Below are 26,773 nucleotides of genomic sequence, written 5' to 3' on the forward strand. Positions count from 1 at the left end.
TACATGACATAAATAGCTTTATTATCAGGAATCAATAAAATTATATCGATGCAGCAAATATGCATACATTATTCATAAATTATACATGTGTTAAATCTAAAGATCTGAAAATCTAATGACATTTGTTATCTCTGTGAAATTGTGTCTGAAAAACATGAAAATCTAAGTTGCATTCTTTAAAGTATATGCATTGTAAACCTCTAGGCCTACATCTACATGACAACCATTAGCAGTAACAATCAAATTAAATCCCAGTTTATGATTTTGAAATTTGAGTTTTCAGATCAGTGTTTTGAAGTCCATTGGCACCAACTAGAAATGGAAAAAAGTACAATAGATCGGTTGGTTGATTTCCCATTATTGTCAGCAGTATCAACATTTTTCTATATTTTAAAACATTGATTACTGTATTCTACGCCTGTTTTCATTTTTCTTTGTGTAGTTTTTGTACACTTTCTAAATAGTTTTTAGAGAGATAATAATGGACTGGAAGCTTGTAACTAGTGCTGTACCTCAGGGGCCCATTGCTATTTGTGGTTTATATCAACAATTTAGATGAGAATGCACCGGGCATGATTAGTCAGTTGTAGATGACACAAAAGTGGGCGATATTGTAGATAGGGAAGATGGTAAAAATTACAGCAGGATCCTGGACAGTAGTGAATATGGGATAAGGAATAGTAAATGGAGTTTAATGCAGATAAGTGTGAGATGTTGCATTTTGGGAAGTCAATCCAGAATAGGACCTTCACAGAGAATAGCAGGGCTTTGGAGAGTGTTGTAGAGCAGCAGAATCTAGGAGTTGCAGATACATAGTTCCTTGAAAATTGAGTCATTTTCGAATAAAGCAATCGCGTTAAGGTCTACAAAATTCGGAGAGACTGTTTTTCAAGTTGGGATGCCTAGTCATTGCATTGGGACAGGGGAATAGCCATTTAGAACTGAGATTAAGATACATTTATTTATTTAAAATGCTATAAAAGCATAGTTGTTCAGTTGTTGAGTGTATTCAAAGCTGATGTCAATAGATTTTTGGACACTAGGGAACTGAAAGGCTTTGCGCTTGGCAGGAAAGTCAACTTAAAGCAGAAAGTTTTTATAATAGCAGGCTCAATGGACCATATGTAATCTATTTATTATATTTTTATTACTATGTGCAGCATAGATTGATGGGCTAAATTTCATTTCTTGGAAAATGAATATTTATGCACAAAAACGCTTCTCACATAGATAAAAGTGAGCACTCAATTAATGATAGATTGTGGCAACATTTCTACTCTGATTACAATTTAAAACCTATCTGTGTTTACTTTGAGAACGACTGTTATGTTGGACTCAACCTAACAGTCCAAACAGGTTCCAGTCATAATTGTACTGGTTGAAGCACACCACCACCTAATCTGTTTCTGATGGTCAGTTTGTTATATAGTTTTCTGCTTGATGACACACTTCCAGGTGACTGTTGTTATAACGTAAGGTACTTACTTCGAACTACTTCTGTAATTAGATTCAACTTCAAAATATTCTTTTGAATAGTCACAATGAGTGTAAACCGCTAGCCTCCAGTATATTGCTTAACAAATAGCAGAGGTCATTGACATTGGAAATTCTTTTCTGCATTCCACATATCCATCTATTTACTGAGTCACATATTTGTCACAAAGTATACAGGGGGAAATTTGTTGTTTTATTTTGAATAAAGAAAAATATTTTTGTTTAGAGATGAAAGTTTTGTTTGTAATTTTTGCTGTGGTCTCTACAACTGATTGAAGTTTTTACTGTTTATTTTTCAGCATTGCTGGCAGTGTCGCTGAGAGTTATGACACCGAAAGTGGGTTTGAAGATGCAGAGAACAATGATGTTGCCAATGCAGTTATTCGTTTCATAATGCGGTTTATTGACAAGGTTTGCACTGAGAGTGGGGTTACCCAGGACCATATCAAGAATCTGCACTGCATGATACCAGGTTGGAATATAAAGTGTTTTATCAATAGAAAAACTAAGAGTCTGTCGTTGGATAGATACATATTCCATCCTTCCAGCTGATTTTCTAAAGCAGGTGTAGACAAGTTACTGTTTCTGTAATTTTTATAGTGGTTGCGCAGTAATATTCCGCTAATTTTGTTTTCTGGCTGTCATTAACTTGTGAATATCAGTACATTTATTAGGAGAAAAATGTAGAGTTACTGCCTTAAAGCACCAGAGACCAGGGTTCAACCCAGACCATGAGGGGTGTCTGTACAGAGTTTGTACATTCTCCAGTGGTTTTTGGCTGAGTGCTCTGGTTTCCTCCCTCATTCCAAAGACGCAATTGGCTTCTGTCAATAGCCCCTTGTGTGTCGGATCCGAAACTGGGATAGCATAGACCCAGTATACAGGTGATTGTTGGTTGGAGGTGACCCGGTGGGCCAAACAGCCTGTTTCCACATTGTTTCACAAAACTAAACTAAAATGTAACACTGTTCATGATCACACTCCTGCAGGTTTTCCTTGTTTTTCTGCTTTTGTCTGTTTTTAAATTTATTTATTTGCTTTTCTGTGTTGTGGAAGTATCAGTTCCATGCCAAGTATCTGGATGCCTATAACATACCCTCTGAATGTCTGAGAGAAATAAAAAAACTGTCAGAGTCACTTGAAGCCATGTCAGATAAAGAAACTACAGAATTAATTTGATAATTCTATTCCTGAGACCATTCTGGAAAAGGAAATGTGGCAGCTAGGAACAATGGTATGGGGAAAGAAGGAGCTAAATAGATTTTTTTTCATCTGCTCCTTTTATTTATTCCATAAGTACAAACTAGACATAAGCAAGAGGACAGCAGAATAGCAACGTTTAATTTTTCTTCAACAAACTATCACGGTGATCACATTTTAATAATAGATTTAATAATCTGCTTCACATGCCATTTTTCTAACCTCAATTTTTTTTCTACGCTAATGTTCTAAATTTCAAAATGAATTGTCCCAGTAAAAGGAGGTATACATATTCAATAAGGAGCTGTGTTTCAGAATGAGTTATATTTTATAATTAATTTTCCCAAATCATAAATACATTTAACAATTTTAGTTGAACAAGCAGTTTAACTCACCATGGTTTTACAATTTATTTAAGGAATTGTGGCAATGCACATTGAAACACTTGAGGCTGTTCATCGGGAAAGCAGGAGGCTTCCACCAATACAAAAGGTAAATAAATAACATATTATCCCTGCACTGCACACTTAAATGGAACTTGGACTAAAAAGAAAATAAGATTACTTAAATCAGATCCAGGTCCAGGATGATTTGGGCTGAGATTAATTGATTATAACACTTCACGTGAATACAGTTTCCTTTGCTTTATAATTCACCGACTTTTGATTTTCTGTAGCTTTCTTCGTTACAATTTTTATATTTCAGCTTGTTCTCTTTACTTGCTCTTTTTTTATTTTTATGTTATAGTGATAGATTTATTTTCATTCTGTGCTTCTTAAACCTCCTTATTCTTTGCTTTCTTCTTTCCTTTCAGATTGGTGCAAATAAATAGGGCTCAAGGGTAATCCACATTTGTAATTAATCTATGCAGCACCACCTAGTGATAAACATCTGGTATCACAATAGTTAGTCTGTTGGACTGCAATTTTTTTCCAAACATGGTCCAAATATTAGACTAGTGGAAATACTGATTTTATTTGTTGGAGATCATATTAAATCCACTATTCCATGATCGGATATTGCCTATCATAGAAATTGTTTCAGTCTAAAATTATTTTATTCTTTGTACCTTTGAATACTTTTTAAAGCAATCTTTAATATTAAACTTGTTTAATGTTAAAATTTTCACCTCGCATGCACTACTTTTATAAATTCATACTCTAAATATTTATGCATAATCAGGAAAGCAACAGAGATGCAGAGCTGCAGATGTTGTGTACATGGATTTCAATAAGGCATTTGACAAGGTTCCGCATGGTAGGCTGCTTTGGAAGGTTAGATCGCATGGGATCCAAGGAGAGATAGCTGAATGGATAAATTGGTTCCATGGAAGGAAGCAGAGAGTGATGGTGGAAGGTTGCTTCTCGGACTGAAGGCCTGTGACGAGTGGTGTGCCTCAGGGTTCGGTGCTGGGTCCGTTACTGTTTGTCATCAATGATTTGGATGAGAACATACAGGGCAAGATTAGCAAGTTTGCTGATGATACAAAAGTGAATGGTTTTGCAGATGATGAAGATGGTTATGAAAGATTGTAGCAGGATCTGGATCAATTGGCCAGGTGTGCGGAGGAATGATTGATGGAATTTAATACAGGGAAGTGTGAGGTGTTGCATTTTGGGACGTCGAACAAGGGCAGGACCTACACATTGAATGATAGGCCTCTGGATCGTGTTGTAGAGCACAGGGATCTAGGAGTGCAGGTGCATGGTTCCTTGAAGGTCGAGTCGCAGGTAGATAAGGTGGTCAAAAAGGCTTTTGGCACTTTGGCTTTCATTAGTCAGCATATTGAGTATAGAAGTTGGGAGGTCATGTTGCTGTTGTATAAGATGTTGGTGAGACCGCATTTAGAATATTTTGTTCAATTCTGGGCATCATGTTATAGGAAAGATGTTGTCAAGCTTGAAAGGGTTCAGAAAAGATTTACGAGGATGTTGCCAAGACTTGAGGGTGTGAGCTATAGGGAGAGGTTGAGTAGGCTGGGTCTCTATTCCATGGAGCACAGGAGGATGAGGGTGGATCTTATAGAAGTGTACAGAATCATGAGAGGAATAGTTCGGGTAGATGCATAGAATCTCTTGCCCAGAGAAGGGGAATCGAGGACCAGAGGACATATGTTCAAGGTGAAGGGGAAAAGATTTAATAGAAATCTGAGGGGTAACCTTTTCATACAAAGGGTGGTGGGTGTATTGAACAAGCTGCCAGAGGAGGTAGTTGAGGCTGGGACTATCCCATCGTTTAAGAAACAGTTAGACAGGTACATGGATAGGACAGGTTTGGAGGGATATGAACTAAGTGCAGGCAAGTGGGACTAATGGAGCTGGGACATTGTTGGCTGATGTGGGCAAGTTGGGCCGAAGGGCCTGTTTCCACACTGTATCACTCTATGCCTCTATCTTATAATTTTCTGAGCATTTTAAAAGATATGCTCCCTTGGAATCGCAAACGCAGTCTCCCAAAAATTCCCATATTTTCAATATCATTACTATTGAAAATGTTGGCTGTGAACAACAAACAATTTATAGAAAAGAGGTAATGTTAAAAAATAGTTATTTGAATTATGAACTTCTGAAACAAAAATCAAATTTGTGGAAAAATATTTTGAATTTTGTTTCGATGACACATTAACAGAACTTTCATCAAAATCATTTATTGCATCACCTCATGCCTTATTTTTCTCTTCAAACAAAATGTTTTCTAGGCATTTTTATAACATGCTTAAGTTTTTTTGGCATTGAAAGTTGACTTGGCTCCACTATTTTCTTGGTCTTTTATATCCCCTCAGTGTAGCAACATTCTGTTAAATGGCTTTACTTAAAATGGCAGTATACTTTATCCTTTTAAGCAAAAAAATCCAGCAGATTTCAAACAGAATTGTAGGAAATAGAAATCTCATGAATAATCAGAGATTGTGAAGAAATGTTTAAGTGAGTCATTATGAAAATAATGAAGTGGCTGAAATTAGCGTAAAAAATAAACAAAGAAATCGAAAAAAGAAAGCTTACTTTAAATCTACAAGATTCGAATTTTTGCTAAATTTCAGTAAAATGGGTGAATTGAAGAAAGGAATAAGTCTTGAGAATAGGACTTCATGCTGTGTTTGAATTTTAACTTTGAAACTCTCATATTCGGGTTTCCTCCATGCTGATGAATTACACCGCTTTAAAACAATACTCCAAGAAGGAAAGGATGCTAACAATTTTAAGGCATTAATTTTTTGCCAGGTTGATTTGATTTTTTGCAATGTAAAAAACTGCTTTTTCAGGCCTGCTTCTTTAAAATAGCTACTGGTAATTGCCGCTCATGAAAAGTGTGCAGAATATGACAATAGACAATAGACAATAGGTGCAGGAGTAGGCCATTCAGCCCTTCGAGCCAGCACCGCCATTCAATGCGATCATGGCTGATCACTCTCAATCAGTACCCCGTTCCTGCCTTCTCCCCATACCTCTCACTCCGCTATCCTTAAGAGCTCTATCCAGCTCTCTCTTGAAAGCATCCAACGAACTGGCCTCCACTGCCTTCTGAGGCAGAGAATTCCACACCTTCACCACTCTCTGACTGAAAAAGTTCTTCCTCATCTCCGTTCTAAATGGCCTACCCCTTATTCTTAAACTGTGGCCCCTTGTTCTGGACTTCCCCCAACATTGGGAACATGTTTCCTGCCTCTAATGTGTCCAATCCCCTAATTATCTTATATGTTTCAATAAGATCCCCCCTCATCCTTCTAAATTCCAGTGTATACAAGCCTAATTGCTCCAGCCTTTCAACATACGACAGTCCCGCCATTCCGGGAATTAACCTAGTGAACCTACGCTGCACGCCCTCAATAGCAAGAATATCCTTCCTCAAATTTGGCAGGATATGCACAGATTATGAACCACTAAAAACATTTCCATTCAAGAAATGCTACTGGAATTTATCTTCTAAAAAGTAGTGTGGTAAAATGGTGCAGAAATTCCGTTTATTTGACAAGGTTTTTCATATTTATTTAATATTTTCTTATGATATGTGAGACCATTCAGTCCCTTTTGTCAGCTTTTCATTGTACCTCACTCAGTACACCTGACAATAAACTCAACTAAATGCCATCTGTCACAGCATTCCCAACAATGACAAGGAATTTGCCAGAACTTGAGGGCCTGAGCTATAGGGAGAGGTTGGGCAGAGTAGAACTATATTCCTTCGAGCACATGAGAATAAGGGGTGATCTTATAGAGATGTATAAGCCCATGAGGGGAATAGATGGGGTAAATTCACAGAATCTTTTATCCAGAACGGGGGAATCAGGAACCACAGTACATGGGTTTAAGGTGTGAGGTGAAAGATTTAATAGGAAGCTGAGGGGAAACCATGTAGAATTTCTTCAGAACGTAATTCTGTACAGAAAGACTGGATTTCTATGATTTGTAAATTTATTGTAAATGGAACTAAAACTATTATGATCAACAGAAGGTTGAAAAAATAGTCATGTTCCGGATAATAATATTTTCAAGAAACTTTTGCCCCAGTTGCACAAAGATACCAAAGTAATTATGGATGACATCTCAATAAAGCGAGGCAAAAAGTACATCTCAGGCAGTGAAATTGAGTGCACACATATGCAAAACAAAAAGCAATTGTTGACATGTTGAATGAGAGTTATGAGTCATTGACAACTTGTGCTGAAAACACGAGTCATTGAATGATGACAGTCAAATTGAATTTCAAACAACATTGTAAAACATCTTCATTCAGCCACTTGGTTAACAAATTCGGTGTTACTATCAGAAGTAATTGAAAATCGTATTTATGAACATTATAGGATCCAGTGTGAGGATGTGCAATTGTTAATGTCGAGAAGCTACAGACCAGAGAGATCTTCATCCACTTAAGAATTCTATTTATGTCTTGGATGAAAGTCTGTTTTCAAACTTGCAATATAATGATGCAAGTATCATGGATGATCACCAGGATTTACTTATGCATATATAGGAGGTTGTAACGTATGTTATGACAATTCACAAAATGATGGAGAATGATGTGGAAACTAATAATATCTTCAACCAAGTGCCATATTGCTGAGTATGTAAGCCTATTAAAATTAACCATTGCACTATAATAGGTGTACAAGTTTGAATGTTAGAAACTTGACCTAATTTTACAATTTCATGGAAGAATTAAACCTCATAGAAAAAATAGGTTTGGACTAAACATAGAAACATAGAAAATAGGTGCAGGAGTAGGCCATTCGGCCCTTCGAGCCTGCACCGCCATTCAATATGATCATGGCTGATCATCCAGCTCAGTAACCTGTACCTGCCTTCTCTCCATACCCCCTGATCCCTTTAGTCACAAGGGCCACATCTAACTCCCTCTTAAATATAGCCAATGAACTGGCCTCAACTACCTTCTGTGGCAGAGAATTCCACAGACTCACCACTCTCTGTGTGAAGAAATGTTTTCTCATCTCGGTCCTAAAAGACTTCCCCCTTATCCTTAAGCTGTGACCCCTGGTTCTGGACTTCCCCAACATCGGGAACAATCTTCCCGCATCTAGCCTCTCCAACCCCTTAAGAATTTTATATGTTTCAATAAGATCCCCCCTCAGTCTTCTAAATTCCAGCGAGTATAAGCCTAGCCTATCCAGTCTTTCTTCATATGAAAGTCCTGCCACCCCAGGGATCAATCTGGTGAACCTTCTCTGTACTCCCTCTAAGGCTAGAATGTCTTTCCTCAGATTAGGAGACCAAAACCGTACACAATACTCCAGGTGCGGTCTCACCAACTCCCTGTTCAACTGCAGCAGAACCTCCCTGCTCCTATACTCAAATCCTCTTGCTATGAATGCTAACATACCATTTGCTTTCTTCACTGCCTGCTGCACCTGCACGCTTGCTTTCAATGACTGGTGCACCATGACACCCAGGTCATCTCCCCTTTTCCTAGTTGGCCACCATTCAGGTAATACTCTGCTTTCCTGTTCTTGCCGCCAAAGCGGATAACCTCACATTTAATTTATCCACATTATATTGCATCTGCCATGCATTTGCCCACTCTCCTAATCTATCCAAGTCACTCTGCAGCCTCCTAGCATCCTCCTCGCTGCTAACATTGCCACCCAGCTTCGTGTCATCCGCAAACTTAGAGATATTGCATTCAATTCCCTCGTCCAAATCATTAATATATATTGTAAATAACTGGGGTCCCAGCACTGAGCCTTGCGGTACCCCACTAGTCACTGCCTGCCATTCCATAAAAGGTGAAACGCTTCATAAATTAATGCATTTGGATCATTGGACAGATATAATTTAGTCCAGACTCAGCTTAGCATGATCCTAATTTCATTTGAGTCCCATTTGGATATGCACTAAGTAGGTATTTTGTGGATCTGCACGTTCATTCTTGTTGTGCAGTTATTAAAGATATCATTTTGATATTAAAACCAATAATGTCTGATGAAAATAATGTAGATGCATTTCCTGGGTAGACTGGAGAAAACAATTCTCTTGATAATGAATATGAGAAAACACTGGAATGCAAACGTGAATCACTTTGTGAAAAAACCTGGTGAACGAAGAAATGCCATAAGATGCTAGACTATCAGAGAGTGATAAAAATAATATGAGGAAGCTAAACCCAGGATTACGAATAAAGCTAAAAGTAGGTCACAGAGTTGTGAAAATTTGAGCATTAAATCAAAATAAATTGTTTAAAAAGTAGATCCCTTGAGATGAACAATTGTATGGAATAAATAATGAGATAAATTGGTTCTCTTTTGATCAAACAAATCTTTAAAATAATTAATAAAAAATAATTAAGTAGCTTGTACTTAATTATTGATACTTGTAATCATGAAGCACAATTTAAATTTACAATAAAATGCGGAGAAACTTCAAATGGTTTGGTTACCGATTCGTATCTGAATAGGACATTAAAAAGGATATATGAAATGCTTGGAATTGGTCACCAGCTATTTCCCAGACCTTAAAATGATTACAGCTGGGTAACCAGACCAGGTTCTGTAGAAGACTATGGGATTCTCAGCTCCTGTGTACAGTACTCTGTGGCAGAATTGACGAATCGACCTGGCACTGAAGACCTACAGCCAAGGACTGCTAAGTAGGTACCACTACAACTTGTATTAAACTTCCTAGATAAAAGGATGAATATTTCCAACATTCGTTAAGAAGAGCATATCTTTATTGTTGGTTTGTCTTGGAGTGCAATTTTTTGGGGTTAAATTGTTTTTATTATTTTATCTTCAAATTTGTGCCTTGAGTATAAAAATAAATTCATTTGAGATGCAGAAAACTCTTAATTGCAACCAAATGCATTTAACAAAACAAGCTACATTGCTAACCAGGATCAAATATTTCTATTATCTTTGTATTAATCAACAGAAGGGATATGGTCTCTTTGAAGTGTGTTATTTATATATGTTGCAATTTAGTTTTCCCACGATTTTTACAGCCCAAGATTTTGCGGCCAGCTTTATTACCTGGTGAAGAGTTTGTTGGTGAGGGGCTGCGTGTTGTTCTGGACACAGATGGTCGAGAGGAAGCATCAGGAGGACCACTGGGTGGACCACACATCCTGCCTGCAGAGGGGGCATTATTTCTAACCACATACAGAATTATTTTCAAAGGCACACCACATGATCCCTTGGGTACGGTTTTAAAGACTTTACATTTACAGCATTAAGAGCTAATCATGTAATTTATTAAGTATTTATGATGTAATGCTTTTAACCAACAAGGATAAGTTCATAAAACAGTCGGCAAATTTTCACCAATTCTAGTGTCTGACATGCGTTGATATTTATATGTTAAAATTTGAGAAACAGAACAATGCTTTCGCGATGTGCATTCAATTTAATATAATGTTATGTGCAGTGCTCTTTTTGCAGACAAAAAGGTGCTGGTACACACAACAGTTTGACAAACTGTTGAACATCAATCTAATTTTTTACATTTTCGAGGTGCTGATACGCCATAGTGTCACAAAAAAAAGCTCTGGTTATATGTAAAGTTGTTTTCTTGCATCCCCCCCACTTTTACATCAATTCCATCATATTTCTACCTCACATTTGTGTCATACAAAAATATGAACTTATTCAGTTAAAAATCATGGTTTACTGCTACATTGTAAAATGACTAATTAAAGGTTTTGTATCACATACAAAATTTAAATTCGCAAAGATCCATACTTGCTGGCTTCTGGTTGAAACCAGAGCAGAAGGGCAGCAAATGGAAGGACTGATGGTAATGGAGATGTTATGACCAATAAGTTTGAAAGGAAAGACAGGCAATGAGAGGTTAAAGAATAACGTGAAACTGATAGACTGAAGTGTGTTTATTTCAGCGCAAGGAGTATCGTAGGTAAAGTGGATGAACTTAGAGCCTGGATCAGTGCTTGGAACTAAGATATATTGTGGCCTTATAGAGATTTGGTTGCGAGAGGGAAAGGACTGGCAACTCGACATTCCAGCGTCAGATGTGATGGAGAGGGAAGTAAAAGAGTCGGAGTTGCTTTACTAATCAGGGGGAATGTCACAGCAGCACCCAGAGGACTACTGGAGGGTTTGTTCACTGGCAATATGAGTACAGCTCAAAAATAAAAAAGGCGCAATCACTCTAATGGGATTATACTAATTATAAGTTTGGGCAAATGCATTGTTTTGTCTGCAAACATTTGGAGATTTAGGGGAGACCTGATGAAAGTATATAAAATTGAGAAGCATAGAAAAGGTAGATGGATAGAATCTTTTTTCCAGGGTGGAAATGTCAAGGTCCAGAGGTCATAGCTTTAAGATGAAAGGACTAAAGTTTAAAGGACTTATGCGCATAGAATGGTGGGTGCCTGGTACGCACTGCCTGCAGTGATAGTGGAAATAGGGATGATAGTGGCATTTTAGAGGCTTTTAGATGGAAGCATTTCCTCTGCTAATAGTGATATTCGTATAATGTCGAATGTATAAATATAACATTAAATCAAGCATAAATTTTAAAAGTTAATGCTTGAAATTTCTTTTTCTCTGAAATAAAAATTTTGACTTCAGTTTTAGAAAGCCTTTCACAAAGAGTGCTAAATTTCATTGTGATTCTGCGTGACATTGGCTACCAGAACATAGGTTGGTTATTGTATTTGTAGCATCTGGGATAAAGCCTCTTAAAATGAATGTAAAGATATAGGAGAGTATTATTAGTTCTGATGTTTATCTTTTATTTGAGGGGATAATGAAAATATGTGTACTGTGCTGATGTTAATAGGGACTTTGGTTATGTGTTTTGTATAGTTGGTGAACAAACTATAGTTCGGAGTTTTCCCATTGCATCAATGACAAAGGAGAAAAAGATCAGCATACAAATCCAGCTCCAACAAAATATGCAAGAGGGACTACAGATCCGTTCATCAACCTTTCAGGTATACTTTATTCACAGATTTTGTTTCAGACAATTTAACATTATATTTTTTGACAAGTAGTCCATTTTGTGTCTTACTTATTTGGATGGTCTAGTGTCATTGCAACTAACTAACTTTTCTTATTTGCTATTACAGATAATTAAAGTGGCATTTGATGAAGAAGTGAACTCTGAGATGGTGGAGATCTTCAAGAAGCACATGGTGAGGTTTCGGTACCCACAGTCTATTTTCACCACTTTTGCCTTTGCCGCAGGTCAGAATGCACCACAGATAATTTTGCCAAAGCAGAAGGAAAAAAATACTTCGTTCCGGTAAGTGTAAGAAAGTGGATGAGACCACTTGGTTATAACAACTTTAAAGATATTGCTGATCATAATATATCTTTAATATAGCTTTAATTGTTATGATTAAGATTGGTTAAAATAAAAGTAATAGTAAAGACATAGTCACTTTGTTCATCCAATCCTCGCACTGTTATGTTACAGTGCTGGTTGGAATAATTTGCACAAATCAAAATTGAAAAAAATAGGAAATTACTGTCATGGTAAGCTAAAAAAAAATAATCTGTGCAATATAGTTGATAGTATCTTTCAATTAAGTCTTGCCAAAGTTCTTTCAGCTGTGTGTATCCTTTACAAAAAGCATTTTAATGAAAGGGGCTAAATGACTGGGAAATTTTTAATATTTCTTCAAAATTAATTATGATATGATTTATAACACGCAAATGCATTGTCAAGTGTCAGGATGCAGTTCAATCTACAACATTTTGGGTGAAAGTCATCAGTTTTGAATGAATTCAGTTTTTACCCAGAAGAAGGGGGGAAATATGTTTCCTTGCATTAGTTTTTAAATGAAGAGAAGATAAGCAAGTTTGCAGAAACCTAGAAAACACAGGGAATAAACAGAAAAAAAGGGGAGATAATCAAAAACAGATATGGAGTAGCTAGCGAAACTGTTAATGTTTACAGCAAGTGCATTAATTAACTAGCAATATCAAACGGAGTCGTTCTTTCATTCAGATCTGAGAATTTGTTAAAGTGTTGTAAGCTATTAAATCCTTTACTTTAATCTGGTTTGATAATTCTGAAAAGTGTAAGAGGATTTATTTTTTAATGGAGCATGCGATCCCTTGCCGTTTTTAGCATCCAATCCAGAACGTTGACAATTTGATAACTGACTAAAATTAGCATATTTTGTATTTTGTAGTCATTCTAGTTTTATGAATTATGGCCACTTGACTTTGTAAATTAGAAATACTACGAAGGATATGAGAAAAGGAAATAGATGGATAATCTAAAACCAATTTTCTTCAAACCTGTGTGCACTCTTGATCTCGGTGGCTTGTCAGGCCTTTTCTCAGGGGGGTTGAGTTAAGCACCAGAATGTGGTGTGGTATCACGATTAACAGAATGGGGCAAGGATTGTCTATGTTCATTCCTAAAGGAAATGAGTGAATCTCAATTGAGTTTTTTCTCCTTATTTGAACCTCAGCTCAATTTAAACCCAATAATATAACTGCTGTGCTTTCATATTCCCAATCCCCTGCCACATTGTACAAAACTGTAAGATATCAAAGAAAAGCTTGTAACGGGCATCCATCTTAAAGGGATAAAAGTGGCTACACTGCTGTCGCATGCCTTTGGTGTAGTTTAATTTAGTTTAGAGATACTGTATGGAGTACAGGAGTCCACCTCCCACCATCGACCACCGGTTCACACTAGTTCTATATTATCCCACTGTCTCCTTACACATTAGGAGCAATTTTACAGCAGGCAATTAGCCTACAAACCCACACATCTTAATGACAAGGGAAGAAACCTATGCGGTCACAGGGAGAACATTCAAACTCCACCCAGACAGCATCCTAGGTCAGAATTGAACCTGGGTCTAGCGCTATGAGAAGGCAGCTCTACCATACATCTTTTGTATGTTTATTTTTAAAAACAATTTGTTTGAGGTATGTGGTACTTAGGTCAAAAAATGCTTGATCTTAATCATCAATTGCCTTTTCCACATTAATGTAAAAAGTCTGCATTGTGGTTTTTATTGCAGTTTACATGATCCAAAATCAGATAATGTTACTTATCAAAGTTTCCTAAAATGAACCATTTCCTACTTTGAAAAATTCCATCTTGGTCTCCCAAACATCAATGATAAAATCATGTTGCTCCAAAACTGGGGGGGGGGGGGAATCTGTTTTTTACATTAGATTTATTGACACTGTCGGAATTCATTTATTTATTTCTAGCACACTTTCCAAAAACATTGTAAGAAGTGCGAAGAAAGCTGGGAAAATGACCATAGGCCGTCAGTCTACAGTGAAAAAGAAGCCAGTTGTTTTGACAATCGATGAAAGAGGCAATCGATCAGGCTGGAATGAAGAAGACGATGTTTCAGGTAAAGTGAGCTTTAATTAGAAAAAAAATAATGAATAATTTTTGATTTTGCACCCAAGTGCAGGAACACCCTGTGCTATTTTTGTCACTGGAAGTAACCAGGATGTGGACAACTTAATAGCAATATAATAGAAATTGGTTTTGAGACATTTCCATTGCAATCCTAGGCCACATGTCCAGTATGCTGGAATGGGACCTGTAATACTCCAATTTCAAGGTGGATGTTAATAATCGACAAGTCTGATCTTTTATCATTATCTTCATTTTCATTGTTGTAGTGGTTTTGCAAGAAAAGCATGTATAGTTAAGAACATAATTACTTTGCATCAATGACAGAGTAGGAGGTTGATATTTTGGCATAGTTTGGCTTCATGCAAATAATGTATCACTGCCATACAACTTCTTAGGCACTGGTCACTAACTTTTAATAGTGTATTGTCTCATTCTTCAATATTTAATAATTGGTGGGATTTTTTAAATTTATTTTTCTCTCTTATCTATCTCAAACCCATCTTTTATTCACTTTTAATTTATGCTTTATTTATGATTTTGTATTACATTTCAATGCACTTCCTGATTTAGACACTTCAGCAGATTAAAAATTCTTGATTAAGAAAATGCATCGTTTCCTTTCCTGTACAATGTCATGGATCTGTAATGAGTTTTGCACCAAGATATGTTGCTAACATAGTAAACTGCAGCACCAAATTTCTGAAGTCTGTTGGCAAGTTTTAATGGAACATGGTTCGTATCAATCATTTACTGATGAGTGACAATCCAACCTGGTGGAGTCAAATTCAGAACAGAATGAATCTCTGAGAATAATGCGATAACAAACTAGTTTTAATCCTTCTAAACTACTAGCCTTTGGAACGTATTTTTGCTTTCTGGGTTGAAAAGAGCATTTTGTACAATGCCAGAGAACAAATCAAGTTAAATATTTAACCACAAATATTATAAGATAGCATTTAACTGTGCATTGGAAGCCTTCATTGTTCTGCAAGCCAAAACCAACTTCCTGATCTAGTAGCTTTAATACAGATATGCTGTTCCTCAATTCCCAAAGTAGAGCATTTCATATGCTTGAAAACATTAATTCCATCAAATTTAACCTGATTTAGTGGTTACTAGACCAAGTGGACCAGTTAGGTCCAAACCTCTCCTGCATTGGTGCAGCACCCCGTCCTCCCCTTCACCCCTCCCCCATCCCCTCCCTCCCCTCTCCCCTCCCACCCACTCCCCCATCCCCTTCAATCCTTCTCCCTCCCCCGACCCCCTCCCTCCCCTCTCCCCCTCCCCCCTCTCCTTCCCGCTCCCCCCTCCCCTCTCCTCCCCTCCCTCCTCCCTCGGCCCAACCTTGGAGCCATTGCTGGCTGGGGAGTGCCCTAGGAAGCATCTCCTGCAGCTCGGCTGCCATGTGCGGCGGCGGGGAACGCTGGCGACGGCATGGACCCGTTGCCGGGCGGGGAATGTCTCCCGGGGCTGTGGGTGGGCGAGAGTGGACAGTGAGAACGCACTGGCCTCGGCCCCATTTCTCCTGCTGCGATCGGCGGGGAGTAGCAGTGACGGCAATCTTGTTGGACCCTCTACCGCCGCCTCTGCGGCATGCTGCACCATGGGAGGAAGGTCAGGCGCGGGGCACGCTGGGACGGGCACCGGTCCTCCCGCTGGTCCTCCCCGGGGGGGAGGAGCATATTTATTAAAGTTTATTTGGTAAATTGTTTTTTTAAAGTAACAAAGTGGGTTTATTCACACCACAGGGGAATGGTGAGTAGGGTGGGTCTAAAATTGTCACGCTGTCCTGTACTGTTTTGGCTGTGTAGAGGGCATGGTACACACAAACATATACACACAAACAAACTGAGAGTTTTAGTAATATAATATATACTAGACCAAGTGGACCCGTTGGGCCCAAGCCCCTCCTGCATTGGTGCAGCACCCTCTCCTCCCCCTCTTCCCTCTCCCTCCCCCCTCCCCTCCCCCGACTCCCCTTCCCCTCCCCGCCTTTCCCTCCCCTCCTTCCCCTCCTCCTCCCCCCTTTTCCTCCCCCCATTCCCCTCCCCACCCACTCCATCCCCCTCAAGCCCCGTTATCCTCCCTCCTCCCCCCCTCCTTCCATCCACCTCCCTCACTCCCTCCCCCCTCCCTCCCTAGAAGATAGATTTAAACTTTAAAATGTGAATAACTTTAAAAATATAACACAGATTTCAATGGAACCTCTTCCATTAGCACCAAAGGGACGATGGTGAGTAAGGTGGGCCTAAAATTGTTGCGCTATCGTGTACTGTTTTGGCTGTAGTTCAGGAACAAACAATCGAGAGTTTTAGTATATAGATACTAGACCAAGTGGACACGTTGGACCCAAACCTTTCCTGCATTGGTGCAGCACCCTCTTCCCCCTCCCCATCCCCTCCTCCTCCCCCTCCCCCTCCCTCCCTCCCTCCCTCCTCCACCTCCCTCCTTCCCAGATGCTGGTTAATACACAATAGGACATAAAGTGCTGGAGTAACTCAGCAGGTCAGGCAGCATCCCTGGAGAACATGGACAGGTGACGTTTTGGGTCGAGACCCTTTTTCAGACTGATTGTAGGGGGAGAGAGAAGAAAGCTTGAAAAGGGAGTAGGCAGTATTAATTTGTAATTTTTATTCTAATTTTATGCAACCAAATTTGAAATGAGAAGGATACCTGCAGATGTTTAAGAACCGGGTTTAATGCATCATGGTCTATAAGGCTGCCTGAATAAAATATTGAGAAGTCTGTCCTAAATATATTGTGATCAACTATTCAGTTGTTAATATCCCTTGTATTATCTCACCTCACAGCATCAGATGATGGTGAGCTTCCCACAAGCAGCACTTTGAAGGCTTCAGAAAAGTCAACCATGGAACAATTAGTGGAGCGAGCATGTTTTCGGGATTACCAGCGACTCGGTCTTGGAACTATTGGTGCAGGCTCATCTCGTTCAAAGACAGAACACTTCAGGATAACTGCTGCCAATAGGATGTATTTACTATGCAGAAGGTTGGTATATTAAGGACTCTCCTTTCCAGTTAGAAGTAAGTAGGTTGGTCATGTTATATAAGCATTCTGGTGAACTGACAATGATGTTTCAGTGGGAAACTTGACATTTATTTGACTTTAAAATATGCATATGTGCAATTTATGAAAGCTACTTTATGATCTAAGGTTAGATCAATTAATAATTGATACGAAAGGAATCATTTGCAGAGTACAGACACACACCACCTTGCGCAATATACAATTTAATTAAACTCACACTTATGTAAACATTTCTCCAAGTCCACTGCTGAATTTCCCAGTTGTGTGAAAATCTACATTACGGTAGTGGTGTAGTACTGCCATCACATGCGGCTGTTTCCGCAAGCTAATCAGCTGTTCGCATGGATGCTCCTATGTGCTCTCCCCCTCTCTTTCACTCTCTCACATCCCCTCTGATTTTGATAACGCTCAACACATCTCGCGCATTGCTCATAGTTTTTCTGTGAAAGTTTTCTTGTGCTATTAATTTATGCGCCCGAATCATGCCTGGAAAAAGGCAAAGTGATACTAGAAGTGCTGAACCTGTTATTCACCACAATTGAAATGCCACCTCCAGCAAGCTTGAATGTTAGTTTTGAGGTAATTGCCATTACTTTACAATTTTTAAATAATTTTTCATTCCTTATTTCTAATGAATATACTATATATCTGCAGTTCATTTCTAATACATTATAGCTTGGCATCCTGTTTATACAGACATCTGTACGACGGGCCTGTTTCTGTGCTGTACCTTTCTATGTTTTTTGTCTGTGCTGATGATAATGCTAAATTAAATTAAACGCATCTGCCTACCCATGATCCATGTCACATCAGTTTGTTTCACTAAGACTGCTCATGATCATGATCCAAATGTGGACAAAAACCAAATTCCAGAGGAGTATTAAGGATGACCATCACCCTCCATTCCCTGCATGTTCATGTGCCAATCTAAATGCCTCTCAAACATCACTATTTTATCTGCTTCTACCTGGTCTCTAGGCCACGCATTCTAGGCACCTAATACTCTCTTGATAACCAAAAAACTTGCCTTTCATATCTCCTATAAATTTTCCCTACCTCACCTTAGTCATGCCCTTTAGTATTTGATATCTGGGAAGAGAACTCTAATTATCTTTGTGTATGAAGGAACTGAAGATGCTAGTTTAAACCGAAGATAGACGCAAAATGCTGGAGTAACTCAGCGGGACAGGCAGCATCTCTGGAGAGAAGGAATGGGGGATACTGAAGTCTGAAGAAGGGTCTTGACCCCAAACGTCACCCATTCCTCTCCAAATATGCTACCTGTACCATTGAGTTACTCCAGCATTCTGTGTCTTTCTAATTATCTTTCCTATCTTCATAATTTTCTAAACTTCCATCAGGTTTTCCCTCGGATTTTGCGCAAGAGAAAACAATCCAAGTTTGTCCAATCTCTCATGGCTAATACTGTCTAATTTAGACGTTGAGAGTCAATAATTTTCACATGTACAGACAATGTAACAATGAAATCCTTACTTGCAGCAGCATTACAGGTTGGTAACATAATACACTCCGATGCTATATAATATACAGAAATTCAATAAATTAATAAGCCCAATACTCATACAAAAGAGCCCAAAGTCCTTAGTGCAACTAAAGGCAGTCCATAGTTCAGAGGTTAGTGGAGATACAAGGACCTGAAGATGCTGGTTTACAAAAAAGACCAAATTTCTGGTATAACTTGGTGGGTCAGGCAGCATCTCTGGAGAAATAGGTTACAGTGCCCTCCATAATGTTTGGGACAAAAACTAATCATTTATTTATTTGCCTCTGTACTCCACAATTTGAGATTTGTAATGAGAAAAAATCACATGGGGTTAAAGTGTGCATTGTCAGATTTTATTAAAGGGTATTATATATTTTGGTTTCACCATGTAGAAATTACAGCTGTGTTTATACTAAGTCTCCCCATTTCAGGGCACCATAATGTTTAGGACACATGGCTTCACAGGCTGCAATACAGGCCTGGCAAAGCATCACCAGAGAAAACACCCAGCAACTGGTGATGTCCAAGAATCGTAGACTTCAAGCAGTCATTGCATGCAAAGGATATGAAACAAAATACTAAACATGACTACTTTCATTTACATTACATTGCTATATCCCAAACATTATGGTGCCCTAAAATGGAGGGACTATATATAAACACTAGTGTAATTTCTACATGGTGAAACCAAAATGTATAAAAATGGCCTTTATTAAAATCTGACAATGTGCACTTTAACCACATGTGATTTTTTTCTAATACAAATCTCAAATTGTGTACAGAAGCAAATAAATAAATAATGGGTCTTTGTCCCAAACACTATGGAGGGCACTATATGTGCCTGTTTGGGTCGGGACCCTTCTTCAGAGTTATGCCGTGTAGGGCGGCACGGTAGCACAGCGGTAGAGTTGCTGCTTTACAGCGAATGCAGCGCCGGAGACTCAGGTTCGATCCTGACTACGGGTGCTGCACTGTAAGGAGTTTATACGTTCTCCCCGTGACCTGCGTGGGTTTTCTCCGAGATCTTCGGTTTCCTCCCACACTCCAAAGACGTACAGGTATGTAGGTTAATTGGCTGGGTAAATGTAAAAAAAAAAAATTTTTTTTAAATAAAAAAAAAAAAATTGTCCCTAGTGGGTGTAGGATAGTGTTAATGTGCGGGGATCACTGGGCGGCACGGACTTGGAGGGCCGAAAAGGCCTGTTTCCGGCTGTATATATATGATATGATAAGAGCCTGATAGTTGTTTGGAAGAAGCTATTCTTCAACCAGGTGGTCACTGGTTTCATACTCCTATATCTTCCCAAAGGTAGGAGTGAAATGAGAGCATGATTAGGGTGGTGTGGGTCTGTGATGATGCTGGCTCCTATAGATCCCTTCGATGGTGGGGAGGTCAGTACCAGTGATGGACTGGGCAGTGTTCACCACTTTTTCTGATCTCTTTTGTTCCTGAGTACTCGAGTTGTCGAACAGGGCCATGATGCAACCAGCCAATATGTTCTCTACCATATATACCTGTGGAAGATCAAGAAAGTATTATTTCACATACTAAATCTCTTCAATCTTTGAAGGAAGTGCAGACGTTGATGGGCTTTCTTGCCCTCATCAATTATCATTGTCACCACCTCAAAAAACTCAAACACTGTCTTAATACATAAGCTGCCCCAATCAAAGCCATTCTGGCTGGCTCTATGAAGCCCATGCTTTTTCAAATGTGTATATTTGTTATGCCTAAGAAACCTCTCCAATAGCTTCCCGACCACTGGCCCACAACTTGTGGGATTATCCCGATTGCCCTTATTAAACAAAGGAACAACATTGGTTACTCACTAAAGGCAGCACAAGTCGATAGGGTGGTAAAGAAGGCATACGGTATGCTTACCTTCATTGCTAGGGTCATTGAATATAAGTCAGGAAGTTATGATGCAGCTCTCAAGGACTTTGGTTAGGTTGCATTTGGAGTATTGCCTGCGGTTCTGTTCGCCCCTTTACAGGAAGGATGTGGAAGCTTTGGAGAGGGTGCAGAGGCGGTTTACCAAAATGCTGCCTGGATTAGAGGGTTTCAGCTACAGGGAGAAGTTGGATAAACGTGGATTGTTTTCTCTGGAATGTCGGATGTTGAGAGGAGACTTGATTGAAGAATGCAAAATTATGAGAAGCATAGATAGGGTAGACAGTTAAAACCTTTTTCCTAAGATGGAAATGACCAACACTAGAGTGCACAGCTATACGGTGAGAGTGGGAAGTTTAATGGAGATGTGCAGGGTAAATTATATTTGCACAGAGGGTGGTTGGGGATTGGAATGCATTGCAGAGGATGTTGGTGGAGGCATTTGCGATCGTGGCATTTAAGAGTCATTTAGTTAAGGGCCTGTCCCACTTTAGGCGATTTTAAGGTGACTAGGCTTCTCTTAGTATAAGAAAATAACTGCAGATGCTGGTACAAATCGAAGGTATTTATTCACAAAATGCTGGAGTAACTCAGCAGGTCAGGCAGCATCTCAGGAGAGAAGGAATGGGTGACGTTTCGGGTTGAGACCCTTCTTCAGACTGAATGCTTCATGCTTCTCTTAGATGCATTTAGAAGCACATAATATTAAAATAAGTAAAGTCATTTCAAAATACCATAAAATGCTTGTGTTTAACCAATTTATTTACCGTCAGGACATTTGACAGGTAGATTGGAAGCGGCAGTTTGACGGTCAGGTAAGCGTGGGAATTTTCGCGATGTTTATGGCCATCAGCCATTACATTTAAAGTGGGATCCAAACCCAGATATGCAACCCAGAAACCAGATATGCATCTCACTTAATTTTGAAAGAATGCCCACACAGTTTTCACAAAAATCCACTTAACCACTTTTAAAATTAATGTTTTTAATAAAGCTATAAGTAAACTGGAAGTAAATCCAGTTTATGCCTTATTACAGTGATACTTGGTTTCTAAGTAACCCATACAAGATGTTATAGTTCAAAACTCTCGTACTTACCGACTTGTCAGTGATTTCAGCGAAAATTAGGACGCCGGAGAAGCATTGACAGCGTGGGAATTTCGCGATGTTTCCGAAGACGCTGTAATCTCGACCTGACCATTGCCGTGGTCATTGTCGTCGGGTAAAAGAAAAGTTTGGCAATCTGCTACGACTTTGACAGTCGCCGGTAGTCGCCTTAAAATCGCCTAATGTGGGACAGGCCCTTTAGGCACATGGATGTGCAGGAAATAGAGAAATATGGATCGTATGCAGGCAAATGAGATCAGCTCAGCTGGGCAACACGCTCGACATAAATCTTGTGGGTGAAGGCCCATTCCTGTTCTATGTACTCTCCAGTCCTCAAGGAGTATTCTCTGGCTGGAGAGAATACAAAAATCTGTCATTCCCCTTTCATGAATCTCCAAAACCATCCATCTGTTGAAACCTGTCATATTTGTTGTATTTTCTATTCTTCTGTGGTTCAGGGACAATAGTCCTTGTATCTTAAGTCATTCCTCATAACTCTTTCCTGGTCTGATATTCTTCTGAATCTTTATTGTGTGCTTTTAACAGCTTAATTGTCCTTGAAAGCCACACAATATGCATACAGCCTATGCTTTGTAGATTTGATTTCTATGTTTTTAATTAATGATTCCTAGAATCATTGTTTTTTTAATGAGTTTTTCAACTGAAACATGTTTATTAGGAATTTTGTTTTCTAAACCAATGCTCTTAACTACAAATTTTCTTGATGGCAAAAATAACACCTGCCAGTTCAGGTTCCTGTTGTAAATAATCTGTTCTTATAGTACATGCAGAATTAAAGCTTTGGAGACACCGGAAAATGCAGATGCTGGAATCTTGAATAAAACACAAAGTGCTGGAATAACTCTGGGTCAGGCAGCATCATTGGAGGGAATGGATAGTGTCACTTCGAGTCAGGGCCCTTCTTCAGACTGTGTAGGAAGGAACTGCAGATGCTGGTTTATACCAAAGATAGACACAAAATGGACTCTCAGTCTGAAGAAGGGTCTCGACCCGAAACGTCGCCCATTCCTTCTCTCCAGAGATGCTGCCTGTTCCGCTGAGTTACTCCAGCATTGTGTGCCCTTTTTCAGACTGATTGGTCAATCAGATGGAAGAAGGGTCCCAACCTGAAACATTGTCTATCCATTCCTTCCACAGGTGCTGCCGACCCACTGAGTTATTCCAGCACTGTGAGAATTGAAGCCTTATACTGTAAGCTAATAACATCTTTGGGATTTGGGAGGAAACCGAAGCATCCAGAAAAAACCCACACGGGGTCACAGGGAGAATGTGCAAACTCCGCACAGACAGCACCCGAGGTCATGATGGAACCCGGGGCTCTGAGGCAGTAGCTCTACTGCAGCACCACTGTGCCCCCCTAAATTTTACTATTCATATAATTTGGAAATGTTAGTCCAGTGATCTATACTCTGGAGAGAAATGCATTGAAAAACCTGGCAAATGAAGCTAATATTTGATAAGTAAAGGCCTGTTCTGAAATAATTGCTGTATGTGGTCATCCTTTTTACAGCACTCGAATATACTCCACATATGTACTTTATTTATTTGGATAATGCTTTTATCAAGCACAGGACATTCATTGTCTAGGGACAAACTAGTGGAAGCTTGTAATGGAAAATAGCATGACCTTTCCTTAAAATAACTTGGACATCAATAAGGTAGACTGAAAACATGACATAACTGAAATTGTTTTTAAAAAGTTGTATAAAAGAGGATGGAAAACAACTGACCTGCCAAGAGTGTGAAATAATCATGTTTTTTTTTCCCCATCTGTTCTGTGTATGAGAGTCACATTTTCATTATAGCTGGCAAGTTTGCTCAGTAACACGAAACGTTGAGTGGAGTTTATTTGCATTCTTTGGCTCTGAATTTAAAAATCATCAAATTATGCAGAATTGTTTACTGCAAATTACATGTAAAAAGTCAATTTAAACAATACCAAAATCAGAATTCCTATAAACGATAATGAAATCTGGCTTAGAATGCTTGGGCTGCTGTAACAGAGTTGCTATATACTGTATAAAATTGCATTTGTAATCAGTTTATACATGGCCTCTTGTGGCAACTTCAGTGGTCCTGCAGTGCAGCTAAATAGCCATCACACCTTTTCCAAGATGATATCCAGGACCTGACTCAAATCTGAAGATAGTGGTAGGCTGCAAGAACCGTGTAGAGTGCTGTATTGCATGTTCATTGGGGTGAAGGTAAGGGGAGCAGTGTAGTGATTTAGCTGTCTGAAAGCTGCGCCACCAGGGGGCTCTCCAATCAAAGAATAAGGATCAACAATCAATGGGAGTGGGCAATTTGTGGGATCTTAGGTGTCAGCATAATGGGTTTGCCAAACAATAGAATATTTGAAATGAGATTAGCCGACTTTGTCTTGGTCCAGTAGTGTTCTATTAAAGCTTACTTGTCGCAAGATGGATTCATTTTCCTAGTCTCACAAGCTTTGCACAGGATAAGACACCACTTGAAGAGAAGGGTTGTGCCATGTCATATTTCTTGAGTGATATAAAATGCAGAGAAATGGTCATTAATGTGTTTCACTTTGAGATTGAAAGTACACTTTTCAGTGTCCTATATTTGTTATTAAAATGTATTGGCTTGCAGATCTGCATCCATTGAAACAATGGCTGAAGATTTGAACAGGTTTTGTACAGGCCACATGCATGTTACCTTTATAGCTATTGTAACAGAATATGGAATTGATCAAAATCAGGAATAGACAATAGAGAATAGGTGTAGGAGGAGGCCATTCGGCCCTTCGAGCCAGCACCGCCATTCAATGTGATCATGGCTGATCATTCTCAATCAGTACCTGTTCCTGCCTTCTCCCCATACCCCCTGACTCCGTTATCCTTAAGAGCTTTATCTAGCTCTCTCTTGAATGCATTCAGAGAATTGACCTCCACTGCCTTCTGAGGCAGAGAATTCCACAGATTCACAACTCTCTGACTGAAAAAGTTTTTCCTCATCTCAGTTCTAAATGGCCTACCCCTTATTCTTAAACTGTGGCCCCAGATCTGTGTTCTGGACTCTGTGTTCTGGACTCCCCCAACATTGGGATCATGTTTCCTACCTCTAACGTGTCCAAACCCTTAATAATCTTATATGTTTCGATAAGATCCCCTCTCATCCTTCTAAATTCCAGTGTATACAAGCCTAGTCGCTCCAGTCTTTCAACATATGACAGTCCCGCCATTCCGGGAATTAACCTAGTAAACCTATGCTGCACGTCCTCAATAGCAAGAATATCCTTCCTCAAATTTGGAGACCAAAACTGCGCACAGTACTCAGGTGCGGTTTCACTAGAGCCCGGTACAACTGCAATTTTACACCTGCATGCGAAATACATTCTTTCTGGCATGCCTTTTTAATAATAAAATTTGTTGCAGCCATTTTAATGGATAAACCACATTTATGGCTGTTAAAGATATCTCAGTGATATTGATGCATTGAACCATGCGCGTTGTTCAGCAAGCAGCTTCTACAAAAAAAATGTGGATTTGGGGTAACATTTAAACTTCGAGTCATAGAGTCATACAGCATGGATAATGGCCCAATTTGCCCATGCAAACCAAGATGCCACATCTACACTATTCCCACCTGCCTGCATTTGGCCAACTCTAAATGTTTCCTATCCATGTACTTGTCCAAATGCCTTTTAAATGTTGTTAGTACCTGCCTCAAATACCCATTCTGGCAGCTCGTTCCATGTACCCACCACTCAGTGTGAAAAGGTTTCCCCTCAGGTTCCTATTAAATCTATCCGCTCTCACCTTAAGCCTATGTCCTATGGTTCTTGATTCCCCTACTCTGGGTAAAAGACTGTACCTATCTATTCCCCTCATGAACACATACACCACCATTAGATCACCCTTCATCCTCCTGCGCCGCAAAGAATAAAGTCCTAGCCTGTCCAATTTCACCCTGTAGCTCAGGCCCTCAAGCCCTGGCATGATCCTCGTAAATCTTTTCTGAAGATTCAGCATTGCTACAAATGAAGTTGAGGATTTTATATTTTGTACCGAGCAAATGACCTGAGACTGCCATCTAGTGGATTTATTTTTTATTTTTCACTTTGGAGTTTTAAAAATTATGCAAAGTATTGATGTGAGGCAAATGAAATTGATGCGGATGTGATGCTGTATCCTATATCGGGGAGTAAGAGAAGTTTTTTTTAACTTCCCCAAATATATTGGGGCAGGTGTAAAATAAATTGGAGAATTTGATGTTTATACCGTTGGGTTGTAAGCTACCCAAGCGGAATGTGAAGTGAGGTACCTTCAGTTTGCGTGTGGCTGCACTCTGGCAATGGAGGACGTCCTGGACATCAAGGTCAGTATTGGAATGGGAAGAGCAATTAAAAGTGTTAGCAACCGGGAGATTCAGTAGGCTTTAGCGGACCGAGCGCAAGTGTTCAACGAAATGTTTGCCGAGACTACTCTTGGTCTTGCTGGTGTACAGGAGACCACATCAGGAACACCGGTTAGAGGAGGTGCACGTGAACCTCTGTCTCACCTGGAAGGAGTGCTGGGGTCCCTTAATGGAAGTGACGGTGGAGGTGTAGGGAAAGATGTTACATCATTTGTGGTTGCATGGGAAAGTACCTTGGCAGGGGGTGGTTGAGGGGGAAAGGTTGAATGAAACAAGAAGTTGCGGAGGGAGCGGTCTCTGCAGAAGGCGGAAAGGGATAGG

The 26,773-nt window shown here is 39.4% G+C and overlaps 1 protein-coding gene across 2 annotated transcripts in view; it reads left to right on the plus strand.

Moving 5' to 3' along the window:
• Positions 1 to 26,773, plus strand: part of sbf2 (SET binding factor 2) — a 291,683-nt gene that overhangs the window by 216,009 nt on the left and 48,901 nt on the right. For both annotated transcript variants that reach the window (XM_078415378.1, XM_078415380.1), the window contains exons 20-26: positions 1,794 to 1,966; positions 3,113 to 3,186; positions 10,144 to 10,339; positions 11,969 to 12,096; positions 12,232 to 12,407; positions 14,345 to 14,493; positions 17,315 to 17,513. In XM_078415378.1, coding sequence (XP_078271504.1) covers positions 1,794 to 1,966; positions 3,113 to 3,186; positions 10,144 to 10,339; positions 11,969 to 12,096; positions 12,232 to 12,407; positions 14,345 to 14,493; positions 17,315 to 17,513 — 1,095 coding nt within the window. The remainder of the gene's footprint in view (positions 1 to 1,793; positions 1,967 to 3,112; positions 3,187 to 10,143; positions 10,340 to 11,968; positions 12,097 to 12,231; positions 12,408 to 14,344; positions 14,494 to 17,314; positions 17,514 to 26,773) is intronic.

This window comes from Rhinoraja longicauda, chromosome 18 (genome assembly GCF_053455715.1).
Source record: "Rhinoraja longicauda isolate Sanriku21f chromosome 18, sRhiLon1.1, whole genome shotgun sequence".
NCBI classification, from domain to species: domain Eukaryota; kingdom Metazoa; phylum Chordata; class Chondrichthyes; order Rajiformes; family Arhynchobatidae; genus Rhinoraja; species Rhinoraja longicauda.